Source organism: Sporobolomyces koalae (assembly GCF_050403365.1).
Source record: "Sporobolomyces koalae JCM15063 DNA, S_koalae_JCM15063T_v1_ctg13, whole genome shotgun sequence".
NCBI lineage: Eukaryota > Fungi > Basidiomycota > Microbotryomycetes > Sporidiobolales > Sporidiobolaceae > Sporobolomyces > Sporobolomyces koalae.
In genome coordinates this window covers 308,430-328,022 of record NW_027481758.1, presented here as the reverse complement: position 1 = coordinate 328,022, position 19,593 = coordinate 308,430, and the positions used below count along the sequence as shown (strand labels likewise).

At 53.7% G+C, this 19,593-nt stretch overlaps 7 protein-coding genes across 7 annotated transcripts; 4 read left to right on the top strand and 3 right to left on the bottom strand.

Moving 5' to 3' along the window:
* Positions 1–164: 164 nt before the first annotated feature.
* On the top strand, positions 165–1,840 carry JCM15063_001380 (cation diffusion facilitator family transporter; the record flags this gene model as incomplete). The annotated part of the gene is made up of 4 exons (XM_076678349.1): positions 165–642; positions 713–775; positions 864–1,076; positions 1,158–1,840. The coding sequence occupies 4 exons, from the start codon at positions 165–167 to the stop codon at positions 1,838–1,840; spliced, it is 1,437 nt and encodes a 478-aa protein (XP_076534609.1).
* A 272-nt stretch (positions 1,841–2,112) lies between these two features.
* Positions 2,113–3,126, bottom strand: JCM15063_001379 (uncharacterized protein; the record flags this gene model as incomplete). The annotated part of the gene is made up of 7 exons (XM_076678348.1): positions 2,113–2,166; positions 2,245–2,279; positions 2,367–2,633; positions 2,707–2,780; positions 2,836–2,901; positions 2,983–3,005; positions 3,088–3,126. 7 exons carry the CDS (start codon positions 3,124–3,126, stop codon positions 2,113–2,115), a joined length of 558 nt encoding a protein of 185 aa, XP_076534608.1.
* Positions 3,127–3,330: 204 nt separating this feature from the next.
* On the top strand, positions 3,331–3,899 carry BUD20 (Bud20p; the record flags this gene model as incomplete). Its single annotated transcript, XM_076678347.1, has 3 exons — positions 3,331–3,368; positions 3,445–3,581; positions 3,649–3,899. 3 exons carry the CDS (start codon positions 3,331–3,333, stop codon positions 3,897–3,899), a joined length of 426 nt encoding a protein of 141 aa, XP_076534607.1.
* A 501-nt stretch (positions 3,900–4,400) lies between these two features.
* JCM15063_001377 (uncharacterized protein) lies at positions 4,401–7,203 on the top strand (the record flags this gene model as incomplete). The annotated part of the gene is made up of 10 exons (XM_076678346.1): positions 4,401–4,719; positions 4,793–5,032; positions 5,679–5,886; positions 5,986–6,095; positions 6,165–6,182; positions 6,249–6,428; positions 6,501–6,723; positions 6,801–6,845; positions 6,913–6,996; positions 7,101–7,203. 10 exons carry the CDS (start codon positions 4,401–4,403, stop codon positions 7,201–7,203), a joined length of 1,530 nt encoding a protein of 509 aa, XP_076534606.1.
* A 95-nt stretch (positions 7,204–7,298) lies between these two features.
* JCM15063_001376 (uncharacterized protein) lies at positions 7,299–12,412 on the bottom strand (the record flags this gene model as incomplete). The annotated part of the gene is made up of 17 exons (XM_076678345.1): positions 7,299–7,460; positions 7,531–7,548; positions 7,614–7,806; positions 7,877–7,901; positions 7,969–8,120; positions 8,184–8,208; positions 8,272–8,544; positions 8,613–8,891; positions 8,951–8,977; positions 9,041–9,157; positions 9,224–9,395; positions 9,474–9,543; positions 9,629–10,087; positions 10,167–10,788; positions 10,864–11,541; positions 11,629–11,790; positions 11,899–12,412. 17 exons carry the CDS (start codon positions 12,410–12,412, stop codon positions 7,299–7,301), a joined length of 3,948 nt encoding a protein of 1,315 aa, XP_076534605.1.
* Positions 12,413–12,928: 516 nt separating this feature from the next.
* Positions 12,929–14,510, bottom strand: CYT1 (ubiquinol--cytochrome-c reductase catalytic subunit CYT1; the record flags this gene model as incomplete). Its single annotated transcript, XM_076678344.1, has 6 exons — positions 12,929–12,954; positions 13,046–13,105; positions 13,203–13,479; positions 13,549–13,846; positions 13,931–14,136; positions 14,427–14,510. The coding sequence occupies 6 exons, from the start codon at positions 14,508–14,510 to the stop codon at positions 12,929–12,931; spliced, it is 951 nt and encodes a 316-aa protein (XP_076534604.1).
* A 408-nt stretch (positions 14,511–14,918) lies between these two features.
* JCM15063_001374 (uncharacterized protein) lies at positions 14,919–19,487 on the top strand (the record flags this gene model as incomplete). The annotated part of the gene is made up of 11 exons (XM_076678343.1): positions 14,919–15,215; positions 15,282–17,225; positions 17,326–17,485; positions 17,561–17,637; positions 17,718–17,855; positions 17,932–18,057; positions 18,134–18,312; positions 18,396–18,595; positions 18,684–18,946; positions 19,034–19,299; positions 19,391–19,487. 11 exons carry the CDS (start codon positions 14,919–14,921, stop codon positions 19,485–19,487), a joined length of 3,747 nt encoding a protein of 1,248 aa, XP_076534603.1.
* Positions 19,488–19,593: the final 106 nt, after the last annotated feature.

Sequence of the window (19,593 nt, the reverse complement as noted above, 5' to 3'; positions counted from 1 at the left end):
AGTTCGACCGTGACGAGGGCAACAAGCACCCTCTCGTGTTCAGATTCGCGCACCAGCTTGCGCGTCGAGTCGACCCTGATTGCGTCCTTCCCCCACCGACCTTGAACCGCGGTGATCCGTGAACCGTGAACCGCTCCGCCTGTGCCCTCGGCCGCCCCACCTGCATGCTCGTCCTGCGTGCGCTGCACCTCAGAACGCTCGCATCCTCGAGACCCGTCATGTCGGCGCCTGCGTCCCTCCGTCAGCGCGCGAACGCACCGGCCGCATCGGCTCGCCTCTCGACTTCGCCTTCTCGCTCGCACTCGCATGGGCCGAACCACTCGCACGCGCACTCGCATTCCCACTCGCATTCCCACTCGCATGGTTCCCACTCGGAGGAAACCGCAGTCCTGTCTTCCGCTTTCTCGTCCTTGCGTTCGCCCTCGTCGCTCGACCCGGGTTCGCGCATCACCCTCGTCGGCCTCTTCTCGAACGTCGGCTTGACCGCGCTCAAAGGCGTCGCCGGGTACGTGCTCGCGAGTTCGGCTTTGCTCGCAGATGCCGCGCATTCCGGCAGTGACCTCATTGCCGATGTGGTAACCCTCGCGAGCTATCGTGTCGGCCGATGGAGCCCCTCTGCCAAGTACCCCTACGGATACGGCAGTGAGTCCCTTGTCTCATACCCGGAATCGCTTTCAACAGAACATGCACTGATCTTGCTTGGCGAATCCAGAGTTTGAATCGCTCGGATCTCTGGTCGTCTCGTTCCTCTTGTTCGCCACGGCAGCAGGCATCGGTTAGCTCTTTCTCCCCAAACTTGCATGATTTCCCGAGAGTACAAGTATACTCACTCGCCATGCCGCCGCATAAACTTGTTTTGACAGGACTCCATTCGTATCACCATCTCCTCTTGTCACTCTCGACACTCCCTCAGATTCCGGCCGACCTGCTCGCTTCCCTCGATTTCCTCCCTCATGGTCACAGTCACGGTCCTGAAGTTGACCCGAGCGAATCTGTCGCGGCCGCAGTCGTTGATGCACGAGCGATGTGGTTCGCGGCGGGTAGTATCGCCGTCAAAGAATGGTTGTACCGTGCGAGTACGTCTTTCTTCCCATTTTTTGGTCTTCTTCCTTGCATTTGTACTGACTATCCGATGGTTTTTGTTCCAACGCGAGTAGCTCTCAAAGTAGCAAAAGAGACGCATTCGAACGTACTCCTCGCAAACGCGTACCACCATCGATCCGACTCGCTCGGTTCCCTCGTCGCCTTGTTGGCGATCGGAGCCGCTCGAGTTGGGTTCCCCATGCTCGACCCGATCGGAGGACTCGTCGTCGGAGGCATGATTGCGAAACAAGGGTGGGATGTCGGCAAAGAAGCGATTGGAGAACTCGTTGACAAGTTGAACGATCCGAGTTTGCCTCCGAAAGTGTATGAAACAGTTGCGGCATTGAGGGATCCTGCTCTACCTCCTCTCGAACCTTTTTCAGTCGTACCTTTGTCCCCGCCTCATTCTTCTTCTTCCCAATCCTCGACAACTCTTTCTTCTCAAAACTCGACCCCCACAACTGAAACCCAACCAAACCGAACACCTCGTCAACTTGAAGAGTACAAAGAAGGAGACGAGTATCTCCCCATCGTTTCGATCCCTTCGATCCGATTGTTCGCTTCAGGACCTTCAATCCTAGTCGATGTGTGGATCAACCTCCCTGCTCATCTCACCGTACGACAAGTCGAACATGTTATCAGACGGATCACGCGAGAAGTGAAAACGACGGTCGGGTCGAGGTGCAAAGAAGTGGTCGTCAGAGTTGGGAATGGAGGTGAACTTGAAACACCCACAGCAACAGACGATTCTCGGTGAAACCAGTCGGTGGGGAGGGGGGGGTTTCGAGGTTGGGAAAGTTTTGGAAATCGAGAGATTGTTAGAGGTGAAAAGGACTAGATCTCTTTATGTCACCGAGTTGGATTTCTGATTATAAGCCTTTCTTCAGCGGATTCTTGAGAAAAAGTGGGCTTCCAATGCTCAAGAGCGGTTTTAGGAAGGATGTACATCATGGAACGAGCAGAGATAGTTCGAAAAAAAGACTCTCTCTTTCTCTCGCACAAGCTCTGGTATTCTCGGGTTTTGATTTTTTAGTTTGTATTTCTTCCCTTCTTGATCCTTTTGAAGAAGAAAAACTCGAAAAGCTAATTCCCCAGAAAAGAAGAAAAAAAGGAAAGAAATCCCCCCAAAGAAAAGGGAGAAACCCATAGAAACCGTCGCACCATCTCGTAAACAGACTCGAATGAACGAGACGTTTCTTTATCAGGAGAAACAACAAGGTCAGTACTCGGTACCAAAAAAACCAAGCGAGAGAGTGAGGTTAATTTACAGAGACGACGACCACGGCGACCACCCTTTCGGCGGGTCGAGTCGGTAGGGACCGGGGTAACATCCTCGATCCTACCAATGCGCATACCGGCACGGGCGAGAGCACGGAGAGCGGCTTGGGCACCAGGACCGGGGGTCTTGGTTCCGACACCTCCGGTGGCACGGATCTTGATGTGGAGGGCAGTGATACCGATCTCCTTGCAGCGAGTGGCAACGTCTTGAGCGGCCAACATGGCAGCGTAGGGCGAAGACTCGTCACGGTCAGCCTTGACCTTCATTCCACCTTGAAGGAAGAATATTCGCGTCAGGATCTACGTGTGTATCGAGATAGAGCAGGAGAGAAAGTAGAGATTTACCGGTGACACGGGCGATGGTCTCCTTGCCGGAGAGATCGGTGACGTGAACGAAGGTGTCGTTGAACGAGGCGAAGCTGTTTTTCGATTGTGGGACAATTCACGCATCAAAGATCAGTACAGCCCCTCGACAAGCCATGGCTTCGAGGAAGAGGAACGAACATGTGAGCAACACCGAAGACGAGCTCTCCCTCCTTGCTGTTGAGGAGGTAAACGCAGAACAAGGTCAGCAACGCGAGACATTGGGGGTCAACACAGGCGACTCGATTCTCCGCTCACGCGTTGGGGCCAAGGGAGGTGGTCTACAACACGACAGCCGAACAAGGGAGGGTCAGCTCTTGGCAGGACGAGATGGGGGAGGGGGAGTGTAAATGGGTCACGTACGGCGGCAGGGGCGGCAGCGGCTTTCTTGACGGGGGCCATTGTTGCAGATGAACGCTCTTGAACAGACGGTTGCTGAAGAAGAAGAGCAGGGGCGGCTGTCTACCTTTGACGGGAGCAGTTGGAGGGAAAAAAAAACCAAACCACGACGCGGGAAAAAATTCTGATTAACTGCTCGCGCGCGGCCTGGCAGTTCCGCAAACCTGGTTCATCCCTGCCACTCAGGTACTGACCCAGACACGCAAGATGGGACGCAATCGCAGATCTCGCACTCCTTCGAACCCGTGAGTTATCCTTCGTTCCCTGCCAGGCGTTGATTCGATCGATCGGCTCACCTCACCGCCTCATTCAACTCGACAGCAAAAAGAATCAGGGAACGGCGATCAAGGCGAAGCGGTTCGGCAGGATGATGGACCAGATTCACGAGGACATGAAGGACAAGGGCAAGCAAAAGTTCCTCGAGGATCTCGCCAAGAAGGATCTCGAAGACCTACCCGGTACGGTCTCTCATTTCACTAGCGACCAAACTCGTCTTCCTAACTGCTGTGTCGTATCCTCGTCTAGGCCTTGGCCAGTACGGCTGTGTCTCGTGCTCGCGCTACTTTGCCGACCAAGTCTCGCTCGAAACCCACAACCGAGGCAAACCCCACAAGCGTCGACTCAAGAAGCTCGAAGAGGAACCCTACACGATCGAAGAGAGCCTCCGAGCTGCCGGCGTCGGAGTCGACAAGGGAGAGTACGGCAAACGGAAAGAGAAGGAAGCGAAAGAGGCCGAGGAACGCAAGAAGCAAGGCGAGGAAACCATGGCAGAATAAGGCGCACCTTTCCTACAAAGGCACCACGCGAGCACTCGGCGAATCATCCACGTCAAGTCAAGACTTGACCGGTCCATCAATCCGCAAGACTCTGCTCGTCTTACTCGATCCATCGGGTCGTCCTCTTTATGCAACTTTACGACATGCGCCTTCGACCGGGTTTTTCACAGCGCTACTGCGCTCTCTCTCTCCCTCGCTCACAGCATACTCTATCGATAGATATCCCCCAGTTCAATCGTTCTCGCAAATATTTGCGCATTCTTTTCAGGTTGTACCCTCTCTTCTTCCACTTGTTCCTGTTTCGTCGTATCCCCTTGTTGGGTTTGTCCCCGTGTATCAGCTTGTACATCAATGCGAAAATCCTTTGGTCATCCTCGCCTTGCCTTGTCTGGCCGCACGGGCCTCGACGCAAGAGCTGAGCCGCGGAACGATCCGGACTACACAGTTCTTTGACCCCGTTCTTCGAGTTCTTTCTGTCCTGTGCTCTTCAATTGACAAGCCATGTCGAGTTCTTCCGGTGCAAGTGCAGGCTTGCTCACTGCGAGTCCACATACTCCCTCGTCACAACGCTCGCTCGAGGTTCAACCTCCGGTCACTCACCTCTCAAACATGAATCAAGCATTCCTTACCCCGATTCCAATGTCGATTTCGACCACGACCATCTTTGCCATCGTCTACGTTCCTCTACCATCCACCCAACCGTCTCTGCCTGGCTCTCTCGCCGACACATTCGCTCAACCTTCATCATTGTCAAAGAATGCTACTCTTGAACAAGTAGCCCAGGGAACAGAGTACACCAACATCTCGTTCATCGGACTCGGTCAGCTCCTTTGTTTCCCGTATCTCTTCCGAGTCTGAACTCTATCCCTGAGGCATCCAATTTCATTTGTTAGCGACAATTTCGTTCTCGGCAATGTTGATCCTGGTGGTTTTGTCGACTGCGTTCGCATGCGTTTTGATTCAGAGTCACCGCATGAAACGGATGATGAGCTTGGCGTTACAAGATGACGCCGAGTCGACTAGCGACGATCCTGAACTCGAAAGCTTGTTCTCTCGACATGACACGGGAGGGCGCGATGCAAAGCGAACGAGGAAAGAGATGAACGAAGAGACTCATGTCTTGTTGAGTCATGGTAAGTTCGAAAGCTTTTCGGTTGTCAAACCATTGAAACCGGCTAATCGAGGCGTTCCTCCTTCCTGCCTTCGTTGGGACCTGATAGACGAAGCTTCCGATGTTAGCAGCAACGCTTCGCTGAGGGACCAGCTGAAAGGTAGTCCTAGACGATAGCGGCCCGTATTATGACACTCCGTCAGGGTGATCACGCTGTCATGCACGGGCAGAGCACTGAACGAGTCGCCTCCAAGTCACAATTAGCCATTTCATTGTTCCTGATGTGATTGGAAAAGAATGTCTTGGGCTGTCGGCGCTCGATCCCCTTGCTCTTGCGCCGAGGACTTGTGCCGGAGTGCTCGAGCCTTGCGACTGTTCTCCACGCGCTCAGTGAAATGTATCTGTTCGAACCCTTCGCTTCTACTTCTTATCGTTTTGTGCTGTCTCTACGAATCTAGCGAGGAGTTGAGCTGTACCGCAGCACCCTTGATCGCGCCGACCGTTGAGCTCCGCTTGTCGCGCGCCCCCACCTCCGGCAACTCGAGCTGAAACTACGCATATGCCGGACGATACTGAGTCTACTTCAGAGAGTGGCAAGTCGATGGAAACCATTTGGCTCCGACCCTGGAACGGAATCACGCACTGACCATTCGATTGATCTGGAACAGCTTCGGATGTCGCGCAACCTGATTCAACTAGCGAGAGCAAAGATGAGGCAACATCTCGAACAAAGTCGTCTACAGGGGCTGCTGCAAATGCTACAAAAACTAAAGACGAAACGAGCGCGGCATTCGCGACCCAGACGGCGGGTGCAATGCAGATTTATCAAGATTCTATCAACACGGTGGTCGTGGTTGGACAGTCGAACGGATTCATGTGAGTACCATTGCCTGATTCGTAGATTTCGGAGAGCTCGAAAGGGCTGATGATACGGGTTCGAAACACAAATCGTGGCCGAAACCTCGAAAATTGTAGCTTTGCGTGCCCGAAGAAGACCGATAGTTGGCAGGATGTCACGCTTGGAACCGAATTGAATGCCAAATTTGCAGAAGGAGCAGGCTGCTACATGGAATATACCTTCAAAGGTGCGCTAAATCTGAAGTTGACGCAGGTTTTCATTTGCTAGCTGACTACAAATAACTGGGGCACTAAAGGAGACAGTGTACAAGTATGCGAGTCTGAATCCTTTGCCTTTTCTGGTCCGAGATCGCTCAAGCTGATACCCCGGCTCGCAACAGACGGAACGACCGGGACAGACGCAGGGATTTTCGGGTGTTTCGTCACGGCATCGCAGTGGAACGCAACCGAATGGTTCGATGCAGGGGGCGGCGCAACTTTGAACAAACCCTACCAAGGCAGCTGTATAATTCAGGGTTTAGGATTTGGTGAACATACCGTCAGATTGGTCAACTCTCCAGGTTCGAACTCCTTCTCTCTCAACACTCCTTTTTTGCGACTTGTCCTCGCTGACCTGGTGTCAAGACCAACAGTCGACCCCAAACGAGTGTATTTTACAGGACTGCGATATACGACGAACGAGACGCAGCAACCCTGGGCAGCTCACAAATGGGACGGATGTTGTCCGAGCGCGACGTGGAAAGACGGAAAAGTCCCAACCGTTCAGATCGGGGGAGCAGACAGTAATGGAACAACAGCAGGCGGCTCAGGAACCGTCGTCGCTGGCATGTCGAACGAAGCTGCGACTGCCGTTGTGTGAGCTCGTGCTAACGATTCGCTCACTTTGCTTACTTGCGCGTCGGTCGCTAATCAGACGATCGTTGCGCAATCAGAGTCGCCATTCTTCTCGTCATCAGCTTTGTCGGAATCATTCTCGGGTGAGCTTGACGAAAAACTTGAAACGAACACGATAGAAAGGACTGACGAATTGGACGAGTCTTGCAGTGCTTTGTGTTGCAAGAAGCGCCCGCCTGCTGGACGAGCCGCGACCGACCGGTTGCAAGAGGCGCTCACTAGTCGGACACACCGGTATCCACACCGCAGACACCACTCCCGAGAAAGTCGGAGACGCCATTCATTGGCTCCTCTTCCTCCTCCTCCTCCCGAGCCGGAGACAACCCCTTCGTCAACAGATACCGAGATGACCGACACCGAAGATCAGAGCGAAGACGAAAAGAAAAGCAGCAGGAGAGAGCGCGAGTCGGAGGGGCTGGACGGACTGGTCGCGACAGATAACGACAATCCAGGGGTTGGCATTCCTCGGAAAAGGAAAAGAAGTAGATACAAGACGTGATGTGAGAGTTAATCTGTGCGACAACAATTTATTGACATTATACGGAGGAAGAAACACGTTCCATGCTTGTTCTTCTCGAAGCAGAGAATCCGAGATGATGATGTTGATGATGGTCGCCGCCAGCCGGAAGGTGATGAGCATGTGACAAGTCGAGACCGTAAAGCAGGTAAGTTTCGCCAACGAGAGATTTGGTGACAAACTGTTGCGTCGAGAAATTCACGATCAATCTGAAAGTTCAGTTAGATAGCGAGAGAGAACAAAAAACATACCATCAAGCGATCGAGACGCTGTACGGGTACAAGTCCGTTAGCTTGGCAGACAGAGTGGGAGGAAACAGAGGATCGGGACTCGCATTCACGATCGCATAAACGGCGCTCACCCCCGTCGAGAAGCGCATGTACTCGATCGAGCAGATGACGTCGAGCGTGACGTGCTGAGGTAGCCCTTCGATCTCGTCGTCTCCAATCACGACATCGTACGCGTAGGGCCGTCCAGCTTCATGCACTTCGGGCGGATTTAGGAAGCGCTCGAGCAGGGGGTTGTATCTGCGACGAACGAAAACAGTCAGAGCATATTCTCATCGTAACACCTTGTGAATGCTGAGGGCATATGCACATCATGGGGAGAGGCGAGCCATGATCTGGTTGCCACGTCGCAAGTCAGCTCAATTCGCAGGATCAGGTTCAGACGGCTAGAATTGTACCCACAGAGCGCGGAAGAGAGAATCTGGAACGTTGTGAATAGATCTTGGAGAAAGTACGGATTCGACAGTTGTGATCGATGAAGCAGAGCAGACGTCCATTTGTGGTCGAGAGATGACACGACCGCACACAGCTCGCCGTACAGGTCGAGGATCTCGCTGTATAAGATGCAAACTTTAGTCACAAGGACATGCTAGCCATTCGTTGGCACGATGACATACGTTTGAAGAGTCTGAAGAGCCGTATCTAATTGGAGAACTACCTGTCAGCAGAAGAAAATGGGTGTGTATCGAGCCGTTAGAAATTTACAATGTTCGACAGGCCATGGACCTCGCAAAGAAAGCTCATAGCGGGTCATGGATGCTGCCTGAGTCGTCTTGGCGAGACGCGCTCGAAGCGTGCCGATATTCTTGACAATCGCCTTCGGAGGCTTGCTCGTTCCCTGTTTCACATTCGCGAAGCTGACAATCTGAGCGAGACAAGCTCCAAGACGGTCGATCACTCTCGAGTAAGTCCGCCGAAGCGAGACTTTCTGTGTCGTGACTGGCGGCACGTAGGTCCAGACGAATGCAATCGAGATGCCTACAGGGACAGCCGATCGCGAGTCAGCTTTTTGTGAGCTGATCGTAGAAAGATTTGTGAGAGCTTACCAATCAAGACACAAACAAGGCGTTTCCATGCGATTTCCCAACCCCATCCGATTGACGAAGGTGCCGGATTGTGACCGTTCTGCCACGAGTAGCCGATGACGAGAACGCTCGTCACTGCCGGCAAGATGGCCTTCATTGGCGGTAATACGTGCACCCTCCAGAATAGGATCGGGAACAACCCGAACGCGAGAACGACTCCAACTGCGAATGGGTTTCCTCGCCCGCGTTGAGCCGCAATCGACCAGATCAAGAGACCATAAACGGCTCCTCCGAACGTGCCTGTCTCCCAGCAGTGTCAGATCCTCTCGTTCCGCTTACGAGAACAGGAGTCGACTCACCGAAAACTCGCAAGACGAATCCAAAGACTGCGGTGAATGAAACATGAGAGATCGCTCGGGAATGAGAATCGGGCGAACTTAAGGACTGACCGGTATCGCCTACAAACTGCGTCGTTGTCAATGCGATCATGATGAGGACCCAAACACCACGTTCTCGTTGAAAAAAGTACGAGGTCGACGCGAAGTAGCAGGGCATCGTGCAGATTCCTAGCATCAGGCCAGAGTCAGCGTCTTCTCGGTGATATCACGGCTTGTGGGCTCCGGAGGTCGCACCCAGTAACACAGCTGCTTTGATGCCAAAGAGCACGTCTCGTCGTGTTAAACGCTCGCCAATGTTGGCTAGCTTTACTCCGAGGATTTGGGAAACAGTTCTCGGAGGACGATAGTCGGGATGACGACTCGCTGTGAAGGAGTGGATGTCGAGTTCTCCCTCCGCTTCAGGATCCTGGTAGACAAAATTCGAGGGTCAGATCCGGCTAGATCGCTTTAGATGAACGAGCTGTAGCTTGGTGAGAATATTTACTTCGTCCACGTTGCCTTCTTGTCCGCTCGTCTTGTCAAACCTCGCTTTCGACCAATCAGGGAACCAGATCCTGTTTTTGTTTCGTCGTCACGAATGCTTGGTCAAGCAGCGCTCGCAAAAAGAGGCGAAAAATAAGAAAAGATGATTCAATTTACCTTGGCCTTCGTCGTTTCTTCTCGATCCTGAGGACTGACTCAAATACATCGACGAGCGCTTCCGACCACCCAATCAACGAAGATTGGTACGAGAACGCCCAGTACAATCCTCGATGACTTGGCGTTTCAAACTCTTCCCCTTGGGGTTCCGGCGGTTCGAGTCCTGCTCCATAAGGATCGAACAATTTCGCAAAAGGGCGTACGACGTCCAATCTTTCTTCGTCACGATACGCGACCAGCGCTGCACGGAGTTCGGCGAGTCGCAATTCAGTTTGCTCGATTCGTTGGTTGGTGAGATCATCGTTCGAGCGGAACAGGTAGCTCCAGGTGTTCTCGGTCGATTTGATACGATGAATCGTCTCGATCAAGTGCCCGACCGCACGATCGTTGACCGACAGGAGGCGTTTAGAAGTTGTGCTGAGAAGTCGGACGATTTCCTCGATGTGTGCCTCATCTCGCCTAGACAGATCCCAAACAAAGAAAAATGATTCTTTCAGTTGCGCATTGATGAAGCCGTAAGCAAGAGCTGGAAGCTCACGGATTCGAGAGATAGTCTTCGAGATCGGCGTAGCGCATTGATGCGACGACTCCGACAGGTTTGATGTCGACTTGAGGATGCAGTACGTCGTGCAGGAGTGACGAGAGGCTGACATGACTTGCCCGTTCTCGACCTCGATGTCGAGACCGAGATCGAGTTTTCGATTCACGGACAGAGTGAGCTTTGGCCTCGGTAGGGAGGTCGAACGATGATCGAGAGTGGTGAGGGTCGGAGATACCGGCACTCGCAGCAGCCAGTGGGGTCGAACGCGTCCTGCGGTATGAAGGGATCTTGCGAGGTGAAGGAGGTGCGAGAGGTGACCTTGGGATCGATTCCGATTGACTCCCTCGTCGGTCTGATTGCTGTTTCTTCTTCTCGTGATCGAGCGCTTGCGCGAGTGCTCCCGAATCCGCACCTCCCTTTGCGTCTTGTCGGTGGGGACTGTGACTCGGTGAAGGAGGTCTCGTCGATACTGGTGTCTCTTCGGGAGAAGCGAGAGTTGATGGAGCTCCGGATCTTCCGAGGTGGATCGTGAGTTTGTCCGCAATTGGACCTCCTTTCGAGTCCGAATAGTCGCGATGCAAATGCTTGCTGACGACGTCGTAAAACCTCACGAATCCAGCTGTTCGACGAGAGAGGATCCCAAATTACTTTAGTACCGGGGTGGAACTTGACAAGGGGTGTAAAGAAAACTCACTCGTCCTCGCCGTGAGTACCCTCATTTTCTGCAACACCGAAGTCAAGTCTTTGCCGTTCACCCTCGCGAAACTAATCTCCCTCGTCAAGTTCGCTTCGGCCGTGTTCATGAGTGCCAAACTCGCCATCGCTTGAGTCGTCGTCGTTTTGATCTTGGCAAACTCCAACCAATGTTCCGTCCTCGGGTTCGCTTCGAGCATGTCGATTTGACTCTTGATCACTTGTTGTAGTGGGGTGAGGGTCGCGATCGTTCGATCCGAGAATTGATGTGCGAGCGTTTCGGGGAAAATCAAGAACGAACACGCGATCGTGATCCCGTGCATACAAGCAAAAGGGATGAAGAACGTGAGTCCGATCGTGTAGTACGGGTACGGGAACAAGACTCCTAGAGTCAACGAGATGACTTGGAGGATGATCGCAAAGATGCAGCCAAACAATGCCGGGGAAGGACCGAGGTACCCTCGCAACCACAGGAAGAACCCGGAGGCGACTCCGAGGAAGATCCCGCACACGGCGCTACTGGCGGGTTCGAGGTATTTGCCGTGGTACAGGTCATCGGTTACGCGTTGCGAAATGTCGGCGGCGGTCAACCCGAGGTTGAGATAGGGTTGAGCGGCAAGAGTTTGAAACTCGGCTTGAGTCCAGTGATACTTTGAACGTGCGGCATGTGCGATCGCGACTGCAGAAAAGGGGATTTCGAACGGGATGTCAGGGTCTGGGAGAAGCAGTCAAGATCCCCGAACCGATGATTGAAAAGTGAGCTCACGAGCTAGAGTTGCCCAAGCCCACGAGATCGACACGAGTAAGAATTGGAAGAAGGTTTGTTCGATCTGGTTCGCGATGGGGAGTGCTGCGGGCGAAATGACGGAGACGACGAGGACGAGGAACCCAGCGCGACCGAGAGCTTGCTGACTCGGATGTGCAAGCACTATTCGGAAAAAAAAAAGGCGGGAACGAGTTGTGACAACGGTTCAGCGAGAGCGACGAGTATGCATCGCTTAACGAGAAAAAAATTCTCTTTGTGGGATCCGCTTACTGAGTACCAGTCCACACCATGAAGCGATCGTCGACCTGAGGACTGGTCGCAACCCTTTCCAATTCAACTTTGAAGGTACCCACGCGAGCGATTCTGGAATCGATGGAGTATGCCCTGCAAGTTTGTGAGACCACGATGACTTGGTTCGACGAGCGTTCGTATCGTTCGTAGCCGAAGGAAGAGTTCGAGCGGTTGAATCAGGAGGAGGATAAGTATGAGGTCGACCTTGTGATCGTTCTTCGTCGTGGCGAGACCGGATCGAAGCAAGTTCATCTTGTTCGTGTCGATTGGGTTCGTACCCTGTTCCAGGAGCGAATCCGACATGTCGTTCTTCATCGTCTCGACTCGGTCTTCGACTCGACCTTGCCGAAGGTGGAGTGACCTCATCTACCACAATCTTGGGAGTCATGGTCGTTGTCGTCTTGGTGGGCAACCGTGTCAAGGGCTGTTCGACTTCTTCTTCATCGTCGTCGATGTTGTCATCGAGAACAAAATGTTGTTTCCGGGTAGTCATTCAACCTTGCTTGCTTGCGCGCCGCGGGGGTTCCCTGGCTAACTTTTCCGAGGTTTTCAATTGACTGATTGTCGGTTCTGGATGCAAAGTCGTTCGAGTGATGCAGAGGTGTTACGGTGTAGGATACCGACTATCGATGATGAGACTTATGATTTTAGCCAGTGTAAAATGCAAACGCGAGAAAGATACTCCGGTCCGAGGGCCCCGGGATTACAACCTTCGTCGAAGAACGACAGCTCGGATTGTGCAAAACAAGAAAACACATTGGTTTCGATAAAAGAGAAATATAGAAAGACTCGAGAATGGGAGCAAAGGAAGTGAAAAAAAAAGGCGGGAAGGGAAAAGAGAAAAACATAGACAAGGCATGATGGTTTTTGGGCGCGAAGCACAAAGAGCGGAACTCTCTCGTCCCGCATCGACTCTGTCCACACACACAGACACTCCTAACATCACAATCGCGAGAGAGAGGATGGACACGTTTTTTTTTTGCAGAGAGAAATAAAAGGAACAGATGATTTAGTGCTTGACGGAAGGAGGGTTGTCTGTGAGGCATGATCATCGAGAGTGTCAATCTGAGGTTCGGAAGAGAAAAGAAGAGTCCAAGTTTTGTAGTTTTTTTGGGGAGAGACGTACACACGATCCTTCGGGCCTTGAGCGGTCCCCACTTGAACTTTTTGGTCCAAATCGAGAGCGCTGTTACAAAGAGAAAGCAAGTCCCAAAAATCAACGATCGGAAGAAAGATGGCGTGATGAAACGAAGGATTTGGGAAAAAAAAAAAAAAAAACGAACCGAGAAGAGACGAGAGGATGATGGTAGCTTGGAATCCCATCTTCTTCCTGTCGTCGAGTTCGGGCTCGGACGACCACGCGAGGAAGGTGACGACATCCTTGGCCATTTGCGAAGTGGTTGCCGGGGTGCCATCCTCGTACTCGACGAGTCCGTCGTAGAGTACTCGGGCCATACCGATCGCACCTCCCGGGAAGTACGGGTTGTAGTTGAGACCCTCACGGATCTCGACACCTGGGGGAGGGTCGACGTATCCGGTGATCAAGGCGTACACGTAGTCCTGTCGAGACATGTCGGGTGTGAGCCGGCGATGCCATCATGGCGAAAGAGCAGAAGAGAGAAAACGTACGGCACCACCGTGACGGGCCTTGGTGATGAGGGAAAGATCAGGAGGGAGGGCACCAGCGTTTCCGGCACGGGCAGCCTCCTCGTTGGCGTACGGAGCGGGCATGTAGTCCGACAACTTTCCAGGACGTTGGAACATGGAACCCTCCGAGTCGGGTCCGTCCTCGTACTCGACCTCCTCGGCCATGGTCTTGGCCTCGTTGACGGTGTGCGAGACACCGACGAGGTTGCGCCAGGCGATACGGTCGAGCGAGTGGCACGCAGCGCACACTTCGCGGTAGACTTGGTAACCACGACGGATCCTGATCGATGACGGGTACGACCAAGCAAAACCGAGAGCGTCAGAATGAAACCCTGTGCGAGAACGCGAGAGAACTACAACTGACGAGGCGTGGTCAAAAGTGTCGAAAGGTCCCTTGTGAGCCCAGGGGTACTCGGGAGGGTGGAGACCGTGGTCGGCAGCCGACTCGGCCTTGGCCTCGGGGAGGAAGGGGTTGCCGTAGAGGGACGAGTACCACGCGAGGGTGCCGACCGAGATGGCGGCGGCACCGGCAGCGACGCGGTTCGAGTTGGCCGCACGCGCGAACGCCGACTGCAACAGGTTGGATCGAGACGCATGACAGAGTCCGGCGATCGGCACGCGGGGAGGGTCAGATGAGGGAACGGGCGGGGGCGAGATCGAGGGAAAATGGTCGCCAACGATTGGGCGTGCGGAAAGTAGGACAGGCGGGCAGAGACAACACGAGGCGAGTCAGCAAGGAGCAGATCGCAAGAGCTCGCTGCTCGCATTGGCCCCTACGGTGGGCGGGATGCGGCGAATGCGCGATCGGGCGCGAGGTGCGACTCTTTGGGAGCGATGGACGAGCGAATCTCGAGACTGACCTGCGGTGCCGAGGTCGAGAAGGACCGGGCGGCAGGCTGCGCGCTCTTGAGGCTCGATCGCAGGAACGAGAATCGGCTGGCCATCGCGACTGGTGAGTGAGCGGAGTAGAGGCAGGGTGCGAATCGCCGCCTGGTCGCGACCGCCGACCGTCTTGCGCCTCTTGTTCCTCCGGCTCTCTCCCTCTCGGCGCTTCGGTGCTCGTGCTGATTCAGAGCGGCTCCAGTGTGTACAATGCTCAGACTGGTCTCGCTTGGAGAGCTGCAATGGTTCACCATGAGCAGATGCAGCCACCCTCTCCGGTCTGACGCGATATTCTGACTAGTTCTGGTCTCGAATTGGCCCTGTCTGGTTCTTACAAGCTCTGTCCGTTCATGTGCACCCTGTGAATGAACGAGACGCGCCCGAGCGAGCGTTAATATTCGCCCGAGTTTCGGAACTGCGCCTCCGGATTGTTTGTTGTTTCGAACCCCCGACGCTCTCACCGGGGATCAATGTCGACAGATCGGCCTGCATTCAGACCAAACCATGCGAGGGCTTCCCTGTCTGCGATCCCGAGCACAGGCGGATCGACTGCGTTCGTGCAACCAAACAAGGAGAACGGTCTCTCAACTTCGACCCTCTCGGCGTCAACATCGACTCAGACCGCTCCCGGACGCAAGAAACGCGCTCAGAGTCTCGGTGGAGATGCTCTCGGCGCGTTCACGAAACGGACCAAGCTAGAAGAGTTGCGTGCCGAGGCGACCATGAACTTTGAACTGAGTCCGACCAAAGCGGAGCGTCGCAAGGCCGTAAGGTTGACCTTCATCTTTCTCGAATGGTGCTCCCTGAGCTCACTCGCTGTTTAAATGTGCTAGGCCCCGCGTCGTTCGATTCTCAAGTCGGTCGGAGCCGTGTTTGACAACAACACGCTCAACTTTGGATCGGTTCATCGCCCTGTGCTCGATCCCGGTTCCGCGACGACAGACCTGTCCGGACTGTCCGTGTTTGCGAAGAAGCCAAACCGGCGTCGGTCTTCGATCAAACCGGCTGCAGGCGTCGCGGATCCCGTCGAGCAGTACGACGATTCAGACAACGACCAAGACGACGATGACGATCCGAACGGTAGTCTCGACATGGAAATCACGAGGATGGACATCACGGTCGCGTACGATCGAGAAGGGAGGAGGATGCACCGAGCGAGTCACAGTCGTCGAGTCAGCTTTGCTCCTGCAGCTCATGTCCGACATTTCAGTCCCGACAAGGCGACTGCAGAAGCTCAGACTGCCGCCGCTGCGAGAGCTGCAGCCGAGAACGCTGCGCTCGCCCTCGCAGAACAAACGGGCGATACATCCTTCCTCGCAAACACGTCAGGCGCGACTTCCGATTCGGACGCATCGAGTGACAGTGAAGAAGAAGATCCAGACGCGATCGAATCGGAACCTTCAATGGAGATCGCTGGAGACGAAGTCACGTTCGCGTTCAAGGGACACTTTGCCGGCACCCAAGTCCCCGTGTCGGCAATCACCGCAGCAGCGAACGCGAACGACAGCGCGTCTTCAGAAGACGAAGACGGACATGACGAGGATGGAACGATGGCGATGGACGAGGTCACGAGCAATGTCACCGAGCAGTTCCTCCCAATCCCACAAGGACAGCAGCCTCTTTCGGCTCCCGATCATGGAGTCGACTCTGCTGCGGCTCCATCTCTTGCTCAGGGTCACCGCCCTCGATTCTCGACCATTGTGCGTCAGGAGGACGACGAGGACGAAGAAATCATGCGATCTCTCGGATTTGCTCGTGGCGGGAAACCTAGAAAGTCTCGGGTTGGACTCGCACCGCAATTGTCGGCTCATAACGATGACAGCGAAGGAGAGGACGAGGACGAAGATGAAGAAGGAAGCGATATGGAGGATGACGACGGCACTGCAGCCATGGAGATGACAACTGCGGTCGGCGGCATCATCAGTCAGCAGAGCTCAGTTCCGACCGAAACTTCGGACGACGAAGCCGAGTCGGCAGAAGTATCGATGCAATTGATCGGCACGGGTGGCACAAACTCGGCAGACAACACGATGGACATGGTCGAAGCAACGGCGTCGTACGGCTCGATCCTCACTGCACCCCTCCCTCGTCGCTCTATCGGACCAGCCTCTCAACCTCAAGCAGGTCCTGAGCGTTCAGCGTCTCCTCGTCGCGCCAACACAGCTTCACCCCCGAAATCGCCTGCAGCATCGCTTCCAGCCTCGACTGCGAACCTGCCACCAGCTAGTCGAGCTCAATCTGTCCCTCTCGGAGGCGATGCAGCACTCTTTGGCACGCCTTCGAAATCGCCATTTCGTCGCAGCTCTGGTTACGGTTCCTTCAACCCACGACGCTCGTCCCCTCTTCCTTCCCCTCGACGAGTTCTCACTGCGAATCCTGCCGCACCTGCGCAAGCCGTGCCTCCAAGAAGTCCAGCTCGTCAGCAACGACTCCGGTCCCGATCGGCCTCTCCCAACAAGGGCCCGTTCGCGCCACCATCCTCGCTCGCCGCGAAAACTCCTCGCAAGACGCCAACGCCTTCTCCAGGTCCTCCCACTCGACGTTCAGTCTCTCCAGCAAAGACAGTCCCTACTACGACAGTCGCGGCGCAAGGAAGGCCTAGACCTTCTCTCGCTGCGGGTCGCTCTCCGGGAGGTAGCCTCTCGTTGAAGGGTCTCATGGCACAGCAACAAATGGCCTCTCAATCTCAGTCTCAAACGGGTCGAGACTTGGAGTCAGCAGGAAGAGATCTCAACTTGACTGGAAGCGAGTTTGACGCAAGCTTTGATGCGACAACTGTAAGTCAAAACTGGTTTGGGTTAGAAACTAGAAAGAGCCCTTTGGGCAAGGACTAGTCCGCTAACTTTTTTCGCTTTGCGCATAATTTCTTTTCGTCAGGACGTCGTTCGACCTCCAGCTTCGATTGAAGAGTTCTTCGCCGAGACTGGAACCGAGTTTGTCAACGACGTGATTGGCATGACCGGCGGGTTCGACCTCAACTCTTCTCGAGTGCGAAGGAAAAGCTTGGCTGCATCAGCATTTGGAGACGAGAGTAAAGGTAACTTGCAAATTCCTTCCCACTCCGAATGGGAAAAAACGGAGACCGACTGAACAGTAATCTTCTCAATTCCAGAACGTGCCCCTCCTACATTTGCCGACATGGTTGTCGCAGGAGCCTGTCAATCGGTTCTGTACGATCTATACCGAAACGTGCGCTGCTTATCCTCACCATCCTTGTCTAAATCCAGTATCTGTACAAGCTGACCATCTGTCGAATCTCGAATTTACAGGACCAGCAACTTTTGCTCGAGCGAATGCAAGAATGTCAGCAGGAGTATAACGAGATTGATGAATTCGTCAACTCGGAAACGCCCATCGTGTTCAAGACTTGGGCATCCGCCTCTGACGAGGAGAAACTTAACTTGAAGGTAAACAACATATCCCATCGTTCATTTTTACCCGTCGTCGATGATGTTGACGATCTTGTTTTCGACGGATCATCAGAATCAATTCGCTCAAATCAAGTTGTACCACCTCGTCTCGGGCCAAGTCGAGTGGAAAAACACTCGCAACGAGAACATGAGCCAGATCGTTGCCGCTATGGAGCAGAGCCTCACAGAGTTGCGGAGGGTGCGTAACAGGGTTTCCCCTTCTAGTCAATTCTCACATTGGATCACTAACAAGGCTGCATGGTTTTCCATTGCAGGATCGAGCCGAGTTGAACCAGTTCGAAATCGGAACAGTCATCCCATCTCTCGAAGAACGACATGCAGCGCTTCATGCCGAGCTCATGACGGAACGAGGACTCGACGAAGAGTTGACGAGCTACACTCAGGACCAACGAGAAGAATTGGCGCAATTGCATGCCGACATTGAAGAACAAGAGTATGTCGTTCTTCTTCTCTTTTGACGGTATCTCGATCGAATGGACTGAATTGTTTTCTCACTTTCTATCTTTTTTTTGATAGAGAGCAAATCAGTGGGAATCGCTCGAAAGGGATTCCAGGCGCGCGACCACAATTCGAGCGAATTGAACAGCAGTTACAGAAGGATCGACAGGTACTCGAGAGCGAACGCGAGAAGGAGCAAGCGGTCAAGGAGAGGATCGCCGAGCTCGAAGCGGCGCTCAAGGACAAGAGGACCAAAGCGGATCTCAACAAGATGAAAGGTGAGGAAGACATCTCGTATCAATCGTCGTTTCAGAAGAACTACCCAAAAAGGATGCTGACGCAAGGCTGGTCTTTCTGTATGTGCAGCCGAGTTCGAAGCCCTGCAAGAATTGCATGGGTGGACCCTCGTACGATTCACATCGTCGATGATTCAGCTCGAGCACCTCGACGAGCTCGAAGTCGCTTTCGAACTGGATCCGGCTACGCTCAACGTGGTCAATGCAGAATTCGGCATCGCTGAGAACCGGCAATGGTCGAATCCTCTCGCGCTCGATGTCACGAACTACCTCGTTGGCAAGATCTCTGAACGAGTTGGCGAAGAGATCCGAGATGGTCGTCAAGATCCACTAGTGCGCACTCTGCCTTTACCTTTGCATGATACGTGTACTGATCGCTCACCCGTGGTTCTACATTCGCGGAATCTCTACAACGCACAGAATCTCCTGCACCTGATTTCGTCCCAAGCACTCGTGTTACGACATGTCCGACACGAAGTTTCATTGGCGTCACTCGAGTACCCGATCTACTACAGTCCGACGACCGAAACTCTCGAACTCGAAGTGTACTCGGCTCAAAGTCGGAAAGCGTTCCTCGTGAGTGTACCCATGTCGGAGATTGAACTCGATCTTCCAGGAGGGGACAAACACAAATGGGCGGAACATTTGAGCGCCGAGATTCAAGTCAAGTTTGGAGGCAACATTGGGTCAGTTTTTCTTGTCCCTCCCCCAAGTTTCTTTCAACCGATGTTCGCTGACAGATGAACCATGCAATTTTCTTTTCCCTTCCTTGAACAGATCGGCTGGACTCGCAATCAATGAACGCCTGAACGATTGTGAAGGACTGGTAGCAGCGCTTCGAGCGGGCGAACAAGTCTGCAGCGTCACTGCGTGATCAAAACCCCATCCCCATGAACCCCTCTCATTGATTTACTATGACCCCTTTTCCCCCTCCAATACCCCTACTTTTCGTCTTTCTAAATTGAATGATTTCATACTTA